The 10,117-nt window shown below is 47.9% G+C and overlaps 1 protein-coding gene across 1 annotated transcript; it reads right to left on the bottom strand.

The window, feature by feature from the left end:
* Positions 1 to 5,619: 5,619 nt before the first annotated feature.
* Positions 5,620 to 8,393, bottom strand: LOC109758258 (uncharacterized). Its single transcript, XM_020317106.4, has one exon. The coding sequence runs from the start codon at positions 8,183 to 8,185 to the stop codon at positions 5,840 to 5,842; it is 2,346 nt and encodes a 781-aa protein (XP_020172695.2). The 5' UTR covers positions 8,186 to 8,393; the 3' UTR covers positions 5,620 to 5,839.
* Between the last annotated feature and the right edge of the window lie 1,724 nt (positions 8,394 to 10,117).

Raw genomic sequence — 10,117 nt, 5'->3', positions numbered from 1 at the left:
TGGCACTATGTCAATAGGTTAGTGCCAAAAAATGATATAAAATGACTATAAAATGATTATAAAACATCCAAGAATGATAATATAACAGCATGGAACAATCAAAAATTATAGATACATTGGAGACATATCACTTCCATTTATTTATTTCCAATGCTTTTCCTTTCTATTATGTTCTATTTTTCTAGTATTTACGGGTTTATGCTATTTCTTCTTCGATCATTTTGTGCTTTTACTGAGCAACATTGTTCCTTCTTTTGTTTGATTATTCCATTCACATTTTCAATAATAATTTAATATTCATTTTATAATGTTGGAAGTATTTTTTGAAAGCGTTCGTCTTGTAATTGTGTCAACAAACACACCGCAAAATTGTTCATCACGCATTTAAAAGATGGCATACACCTCTCAACGTGTAAGGTGGAATGCAAGATGCAAAAAAAATGGTGAGCAAATCTTCTAATTGTCCCAACAAAACTATGATTAAAAGTTGAGCCCTTACGGTGCCATACACTTGCAGGCTAGGCATGTCCTAAAAATATAGATTAAAAATCTATGTAGAGAACCCTAAAAAAATCTATGTAGAGAAGCCGTAGTCTAATCCCTCCCCCTACCTTCGGAAAATTGTAGGTGCATGTAGGTGCGGGGCACACACCTTCCCCGCCATGCCAGCCGTTTTGATGTCTCGTGATTCGCAAAGTTGTTGGATCCTCGCACAAGGGCACAACAAGTTTTAAGTTTTAGTTTTTGAAACTTACGATTTTGTCGGCCGTAGCTTCTGAAACTTACGATTTTGTCAATCGATCCTACCAAGTTTCAGAGTTGAAACTTAAAACTTACGAGTTTGTCGGTCGCAGATTCTGAAACTTACGATTTTGTGGGTTGCTCATACTAAGTTTCAGAAGATGAAACTTAATGATTTTTTTTAAACTCGCCAAAATGTGTTCAAAATGGTTCTCATTTGTAAGCTCTTGTCACCAGAAACACAAATATAAAAATGAAACTTAATTTGGACTTTTGGTTTAAAAGATATGAAAGAGTGCCCCCCCCATGCTATAAATACCCTTCCACCCTACCGTACTTAAGAAAAGAAAATGCAATATAAAACACAGTCCAGCAGATAACACTGAAAAATGCCTACGTCACCCCTCCAGCTCGTCCCACACACCCACAAACCCATAACAACCCCTAAAAAGCCCCCTCTGTGCCTGGAAAACACACTGTTGGAGCCGGGGAGCGGTTGTGTCTCGCCCGCATACACAAGCACATCTCGCCTCAAGGACGCCTTAAATGGGCCGGTCCCTAATCACACAGTTATACATACATCAGTTTTTGTTCGTTTTTATATATATTTTAAAATTTTATAAATACAAAAATTCCATAAAACTTAATGTACTTAAAAAATATTTACACCATGAATTTGAAAAATGGAAACACGGTGTAAAATTTTTGGCTGTGTAAAGAAATGTTGATAGCATTCAAAAAAATGGTGATATTTAAAAAATGCCCACGCATTTAAAAACAATGTACGTGACATTTTGAAAAAAAAATCATGTAATTAAAAAAGTTCTTTATCATTAAAACAATTATTGCATTCTAAAAATATTCATGTGTTTAAAAAAATGTACATCAAACTTTTATAAATGTTGCACATATAAAACAAAGTTCGTCTAATTCTGAAAATTCATATCATTAAAAAAATGTATGTTGCATTTTAAAAAATATTCATGTATTTCAAATACGTATTTACATTTAAAAAATTATACAATGTAAAATGTTTCAGCGCGTAAGTAAAAAATGTTTAACATATGTTCTAAAATATGTATTTGAAAAAAAATGCTGAACATGTACAAAAAACATATATTTTATACCAAAAATGTACAATGTGTATGAAAAATAGACCTCGAAAATTATACTTAGAAAAGTGTTAATAATGTATTTAAAAAATGTTAAACATGCATAAAAACATTTCTGTGTATACAAAAAATGTACAATGCATATGAAGAATGTGACATTGTTTGAAACAAAAAATCCAAAAAAAAGGTGAAAATCAAAGAAAGAAAGAAAACCATAGAAAAGTGAAGAAAAAAGAAGAAAAGAGATAAAAACCAAAGGAAATTGATGCAAACAGTGAAAAATTAATAAAAGAACCACAGAGAAAAGAAAACTTGTGTGGAAGCTACCATACTGGGCTGGCCCAGTAGCACTGCGCCAGAGGTGACCGAAGCTACATCTCTCAATAAGGGCTAAGGACGGCTGAGATATAACTAAGTGTTTCAGCCGACTGAAGTTTAGGAAATATCATGTTTTTTAACAAATCAGAAGAAAAAACGAAGGACTCCAAGCTGGAACATGCCCAACGTACCAGATAAAGCATTTCTTCCTGCCAAATTAAACCAAATGTGTAATGCATGAGAAAACTGACATCACTTGCTCTAAATGCAAGTGGTGAATGCCACGAGAATAGAGTGTTGCTACACATACGAAAGTTTTGTTCCGAATTTATACGACATGGCTGATCACGGTGTCCATGACAAGGGCAAAGTGCATGACCGTCAGGTCGCCAATATATATATACATGACCATCGACAGGGGCGGAGCTGGGCCCAGGGCGTGAAAAAAACAATAGGCTAATATAATTATATAGGTTTTTTCTCAGGCCCGGGGTGCAGCCCAGCCAAAAGAAGAAGGCCCAAAGCCTCGATGGGCTGTCTTACCAGAAACGCACGCACGAGGCAACACCACCCCACCAAGGAGGCAAGGACGAAGAGATGGATAGCACCGACAGAAAATGCTGCGAAAGCAAATGTAGATGGAGGGATTTCGAACCTAGGAGATAAAGGAGTTGCAGCAGCTCTGATAAGGGACAGGAATGGTCGTTACCTCGGTTCATCTGCTGTAGTCTATGATGGTCTGACTAATCCAACAACATTGGAGGCTCAAGCTTGCTGTGAAGCGCTTGCTTTGGCGCAAGATCTGAACATATCACGCCTCATAGTAGCTTCTGATTGCATGGAGGTTATAACAAACATCAAGAAAGGAGCCTTGCCCCAATATGTTCATGTTTTGAGAGATATTGAACTTAGTTCTTCAAGTTTTTCTTTCATAGATTTCCGTTTTGAATTTAGAGAAAATAATGTTGAGGCCCACTCGATAGCAAAAGGAGCTGTGTCTCTGTCCGTGGGTCGCCACTTGTGGCTAGGGGTTTCGCCGGACATTGCTTGTATTCCTTTTGTTTTGAACTTGGAATAAAACCCTAGTTACCTAAAAAAACGATCTAGCACGCATGAAGCGCAGGAGAACGCAGCGCTGTTGGTCAAAAAAAAAACAGACGAAACGCTCGCGCGGCCGCCGCCGGTCGCACGCACGATCGATCTGCAGCAGCAGCAGGGATTCCAGCGCCAGCGTCGCCGTCCGCCGTGGCTCCGCCCCCGGCCCACCCACTTTCTCCCCGCTCCCGGGCTGTAGGCTGCCGCCCTCTTGTTCATCGTTCGCCCGCGAGCCGCGACCCCGCGTGGCGCTTTGCTTCACCGTCGGCTGCGGCCGGCAGCTTGTAATTTTCTTTGATGCCCTGTTTCCCCCTTATGCTTTCTACGTATCTCTACCATGCTGGCATGCTCTACTTGTATGAGTTGTATCAGTGTATAAGCTGTTCTGAACTGAAATTTATATCATGTTCCTTTGTATCCAGTCATATGTCTAGGGTATTATTGATCTCAAATTGATGTAATTGCCAATTTCATTTCATATTATAGAAAGAGAAGATGCAGAGATTGTTTTCACCGGTGTCCGCAACGGTGGTGTCTACACTATAAGTCTCTCAAAGGCCTTTTACTTCATCGAAGCGGTAAATTTTTATTTTTTTATCAATGATAATTGTTTCACTTGATGTTTATGCCTTCTTATATGAAATTTTGCTTTTGATGTTTTGAAGGTGTTGCTTTTGATGTTTTGAAGGTGTTGACTCTTCTTCCTGCGTTGATGAGGTTATGTCAGGCACTGATGAAGCAAACCATTGATTCGGTACTCTTTTTTATCATGTACTGTTCTTTTTAGTTTTTGTCATTTTTTACTTATTTTATTGTATCGTTAAGCATTGAGTTCGAATTCTAAAAAAATTATGAAATTGTGCCATATTTTATATAGGGCATCTTTTGAGGTAGCTAAAAGCCTTATGAACGTTAAGTTTTTCTCTCGACGTGAAAAAAATATTTGGGCCCGGGGCTTGCTCCAATCCTGGCTCCACCACTGACCATCGATTAACACGAAGAAGGGTCACGAGATCAGATCGACAGCATATCTTGCGACGCGGCTGGTCTCAAGGCTTCAACTTGCCGGTCTGCTGCCATTAATTGTTACTCGAGTTTACTCAAATCTATGGATGGCTACTACTCTAGCTTCAGCTTTCGGAATAAACTGGCAGGTTCACAGTACCATCATAGAGGATCGATGTACAGGCCATCTAGACAGTGTGTTTGCAAAAAGGGTTTCTGTAAAATTAAACTGCCAAAGTTGCATGATAAATAAATAAATAAACATCCATCCCCACTCAAAGTCATTTATTTCATTCATTCTCGGACTGAAGACAATACAAGTCATTCATTATCTGCCAAAGTTGCATTTGCGCGACTCTCAAGCATGACTTTTGGTTTCAATTCTGAGAAGGAGACCAACAAGCAGAGCAAGCGTACAACTGAGAGAGAGCGCGCAAAATTACAAGCATGGTATTGGTCTGGATTCAGAAAATCAAACGCCACGACAGTAAGCTGTTAGGAATTCAGAAATCCATTCATGCACTCCAATAACACTGCCGGCCACTGGAGGAGCACAGCACTTGAACAGGGGAGGGCGGATGAGAGCAATTTGTTCTGAGAGATCAGCATCTGCAGATGTTGACAAGGCCATGCTACTGCGTATATCCATTTTATTTTTACCACTGTTCGCCAAAATTTAGTTTCAGTAACTCCACTGTTAAATGTGTAGTTAACATGGAATGTTTTTACATAAGAGAGATTCTGCATTAGCTTCAGCCTTCGGCTCAGTTACAGATTAATAACAGTACCAAACTACTAACCACATACTACTATATAATGCTGATGCATAGTGGATGTGCAGGCCATTTAAGGACACTGTTTACAAACGTGTTCCTACACTACAGAATGAAGTTGCCAAAGCTGCATGATAAAACAGAGAAACCAAAATGCACACATGAACGATGAGTAAGTTTCCGCATTAGTGGCATGATAAAACAGGCAACAGTTCAGACAACTTTTACCAAGTCCGAATTCATTCAGAAAATAAGGTAACCGAACACCCATGACAGTTAAGCTGTCCGGAATTCAGTGATCATTCCTTCATAGGAGTACTCTCTGATGATGGGAAGTCAAAAAGCAATAAGTTCAAGTAAGTTTCTGCATTCTTGGCATGCATAAACATAAGAATTTGAAATTGTAAATTGGCCTTCAATTCAGTGCATACATGCAGCTCTACCTATGCCAGTGTATACAGTTGCAATCAAGAGAATTTCCAAGGACAATGGAAAGCAACCAAGGTAATAAGGTACGAATGCACAAAAGACCTATGCTAACCAAGAAAAAACATGGGCAGCTAAGCTCTTTGGAATTCACAAGGCACAGCCAATACATTCATGCACTCCCAAGTGATGATCGATCAGTACATTGGATAAACCAAAACAATTCCAATCAAGCATGATTTTAGTTTTATTTCTGAAAAAGAAGCTAATCAAGCACAGCAAGCCTGCTGTTCACAATTCTGAAAACAAGCTAATCCAACAGCACGACAGACCAACTAAGCTGAAGATGGCAACTGACAATGCATGGATCTAGTCGTACACGACGAGCTTCTGGTACTCTTCGCCGGCGATGGCCTCCATCATGATGGCCTCAGGGTTCACCACGCCGTCGTTCTTCAGAAAGATCTTGAGGAAGTTCTTGGAGAAGCCGCTCACCATGGCCACCCCCGGCTGGGTCGACGTCACCGGCGTCGACTTTGAGTCGCGCAGGTTCCAGAAGATGATCTGGGGCACCACGTCGCCGTAGCCAGCGTCCCTGAACTTTTTGCAGATCACCTCGTAGTCAGTCTCCCACGGAACAGACTCCCGCCGGCTGTAGTAGGCGGCGTAGGCGCTCCCCGACGCCATGTTGAACTCCATGTCGCTGTACACGAACACGGTCCTGATCATCTTCTCCGGCGCCAGACTCGCCTCCACCGCCGTGCGGAGGATCTGGTCGAACACCCCCTGGAAGTTGGTGCTCCCGGCCCAGTGCATGCGTCGCACGAAGTCCATCTTCTGGCGGAGGGTCTTGCCCTTGATCAGGTGAATCTCCGGGTTCTCGCTGAAGGTGATCACCTTGCCGGCCCACGGCTCCTCGCTGAGCTCCGAGGTGAGCACGCCCAGCGCGATGCACACCTCCATCGGGGTGCCGCTCATGCTCAAGGACACGTCGCAGACCGAGATGCAGTTGCGCAGCGAGCCCTTGGAACGGAGGTCGTCCACCATGCGTCGCCACTGCAGCTCCGATACATTGTCATCCTGGCCGCGGTACGCGGCCGCCGCGATCTCGTGCGGCAGGAGCGCGCCCGCCGCGATCTTGGCCTTGCCAGCCTCCACGTCCTCCAGGTACTTGTCGAAGCGCTCCTCATCGTGCTTCTTGAAGAGGGACTTGTAGCGCCGCATGGCCACCGAGGCGACACGGGTGTAGGGCAGCTCCGACCACCGCTGCGCGCTCATGTACACCTCCGGGAGCTCCAGCACCTTGCGCAGCGGCACGAGCACCTTGCGGCGGAGGCGGTGTAGGGCGTGGTACGCGTAGTGCTCGTCCGAGAGCTGGGTGAGCTCGGGGTCCGAGTCGCGCGGGAAGAGGCGGCGGGCGATGGCCTCGCAGAGAAGCGTGGTGCGGTCGAAGGACGAGCCTGGAGTGGGACACCACTTGGCGGCGAGCCCGATCTTCCTCTTTTTGCCGCCGGAGGCCAGCTGCTGGAGGTCCGAGGTGAGGAGCGCGGCGAAGAAGTCGGCGACGGCGTCGAACAGGAAGCGGTAGGCACGGTCGCCGTAGTACGTCTCCAACGACTGCATGGCCAGCTTGGCAACCGTGCGCACCTTCTTCGACATCCGCCGCGGCTTACCCGCGGCCGTCTTCTTCTGGTCCACCTCCATCGCTTCCGGCTTCTGCACCTCCGGGGGCTCCTGGACCGGGACAGACTCCACGGGCTTGCTGCCCTTGCCGGCCTTGGAGAGCGCGGCAGAGAGGAAGTCGCCGAAGGTGGCCTTGGCCGGCACGAGGGCGAGCTCGCGGGCGCGCTTGCGGCCGGCGAGCCTAGCCCGCAAGCCCTCCCGCTGCGTGGCGAGGCCCTTGGCCTTCCTGCGCGCCTTGTCGGCCTCGGCGCCGGCCTTGGCGACCGCGCGCACGTCGGGGCCGCGGAGGAGGCGGAACAGCAGCTCGGGGAAGTCCTTGAGGTAGCCGAACTCGGCGAGCGCGGCGACGTTGCAGGCGAGCGTGCGCGGGTGGTGCTCGTGCATCCAGAGCGCGGCGGCGTAGAAGCCCTCCCTGTCCGACTTGCCGGTACCGCGCACGCCGCGGAGGTTGCAGGCGAGGCGGAGCGCCGTGGGCGCGTCCTGCGCCCAGGCGGCGGCGAGGAGCTGGCGCACGCGGTCGGCAGGCGTGTCGGGGACCACCTGGAAGAAGAAGTCGAGGCAGGGGTTGCCCGAGTTGGCGTACGTGGCGGAGCAGTTCTCCGTGAGCGCCCTCCGCGGCTTGAGCGCCGCCTTGATCGCCGCCGGCGACGGCGCGTTGAAGGCCGCGTCGAGGAGGTCGAGGAACGGGTGCGAAGCGTCGGAGGTGGCGGCGGCGGAGTCAGGGGACGGGCGCGCGGCGCGGATCAGGGGCGGGCCCAGGAGCAGGCGCGGCGCCGCGGCGGGCTCCGTCTCCGTCGCCATGGCTGCTAGGGTTTGGGGTGGTCGAGCTCGGGGGAGAAGAGATTTTCGGGGATCGATCTGGTGAGATCTGGAGGCGGCTCGGCTCGTTCTTTCGATATATCTGTGGGACGACGGAGGGGTGAGGGTGGATCTGAGCCGTCCACCGAACCGACATGGCTGGTTGACGGCGCGGATTGGTCTGATCAGGTTGCATGCATGGTGATCAGCTTTGCTATGCCTATGCCAATGCATGAATCTTCGTTTTGATCATCTTGATTGATAAGACAAAGGGTGGCTTTTATTGGCTTAAAATGACGCATCAAGAGGATACAAAACACGATGAGCATACACCCGGCCTCTGCATAGTTAGGATGCACACAGCCAACTCTAACACACACAAAATACGCCAATAAATTGCAAAGTCATATAAGACCAAAGTTGTGCATAGGCGAGAGAGAAAAAAAAAACCAAAGCGATCAGATCAGCGTTTGGCAAACCGCAATAATGACCATATTCGCACCAACCATCTCATGACATCACAGGGACGACGAGGTTCTTCAACAGCAACGCCTTCAGGAATGGAGCGGCGCTCAAGCGCCTCCGTCACCGGATTCAACCACACGGGGTCAGAATCTAGGTTTTCACCCTGAAGAACCAGTTCGAGCATATCCGAGCAATGCCTTCAACAAGGTAACGACGCCACAACATCGCCATTGCTAGGTATCATACCTAGGCTTTCACCTCGGAGCTCGAGACAGGGTGCTCGAGTAGCACCGCAATTGACGTCACCTATGTGTTGTCGCCACCACTTTTTCACAACCCATGTAGCTACGACGGCTGCCGCTGCACAACCACCCCCTGCGTCAAGCCATTGTGCATAGTTTGCATCTCACCACGAAGTCAACCACCAGATCTGAAGGGCGAAATCCTTGCAAAGATCCTCAATGGCCACCACAATCTGCCGCTCCAAAGGCTGGCCGATGCAACCATTGACAGGCCCAAAGGAATCAGGGTCAAGACGTCAAAGACTCGGCACGTGCCCAGCCATGCATGCACCGCGCCACGGCCAGCTCGTCACACATCACCACGGGAGGCTGCGATGGACTCTTTGCCGGTCTACACCTGCGCGGAACCACGGCCGCGTCCTTACGTCGCCCCCGCCTCTTGCACTCGCCGGCGCACAAGCTCCTGACCAGCACTTCTAGTCCAGCTCGTAAGCCATCAGATCCGCCGCGAAGGCGCCGCCAGACGGCCCCGCCGCCGCCAAAGCCGTCGAGGCTTTGCCCGACGACTCTCTCCGGCGGCGGTGAGGGGAGAGCAGAAGGGGAGAGGACCCCTAGGCTGCCGGAGTTGGGGCGCCCCGGTGCGGCCGCGGAGCCGCACGGGAGCATGATTTTCGGATCGGTTGTTCGGATCTTCCCCGATCATCTTGATTGATGGTCATTGCTCCGAGCACATTTGATAGTGCCTCCCTCTACCGTCTCAAAAAGAAGTTGATAGTGAACCTTAGAGCATCTACTGTCGGACTTGGCAAATCCGGCCCTTAAACGCTCGCGGACGCGCTAATTTAAAACAAAGCAAAGCAAATCATAGTTCAACAAAACGGATTGACAAAATGAAATCAGTGTCCGAGCATGACAGATGGCCTCGGATCACTGGCCGAGCGCGTGCTCCGAGCGGAATGCGGCGTGCTCCAGGCGAAATGTGTCGTGCTCCAAGTGAAATGTGTCCTGCTCGTCCTCCTCCGCCTGCATCCGGGCTGCCTCCTACGCCTGCACCGGGCCGCAGCCGCCCTCGCCGCTTCGCAGTAGCGGAGCTTGAAAGAAATCTTTGGAGGGGCGAAGCTGTAAAAAAATAAATACGAAATCATACGTATTCAACAAGTTAGATGTTGCAAATATCAAGTAACTTAGATAATTATATTGATCTTATCCAGATTAGCTTACAAAATACATTTCTAATCAGTAGAGAATTCGGTTCACTACAAGGTGGTATTTAATTGTGGAACATTCAGTTCACTACTGACCAGCTCCAGAACAAAAGAAACTATACCCAAAATACTATTTAACCATGGAGCATCCAGTTCACTACAGATCAGCCCTTCATTTCTTTACACCCTTAAAGTGCACAAGAACATCTTCATAGCTGTACTTCTCCACAATTTCATTCTCTATGTTTACTAGC

This window comes from Aegilops tauschii, chromosome 1 (assembly GCF_002575655.3).
Source record: "Aegilops tauschii subsp. strangulata cultivar AL8/78 chromosome 1, Aet v6.0, whole genome shotgun sequence".
In the NCBI taxonomy this organism is placed as follows: Eukaryota; Viridiplantae; Streptophyta; class Magnoliopsida; order Poales; family Poaceae; genus Aegilops; species Aegilops tauschii.
The sequence above is the reverse complement of the archived record's forward strand: the minus strand, read 5'-3'. Positions and strand labels throughout refer to the sequence as shown.

What these genes read in the sequence shown, in the direction of transcription:
- LOC109758258 (XM_020317106.4), bottom strand. Translation starts at nt 8,185, where the DNA reads ATGCATTGGCATAGGCATAGCAAAGCTGATCACCATGCATGCAACCTG.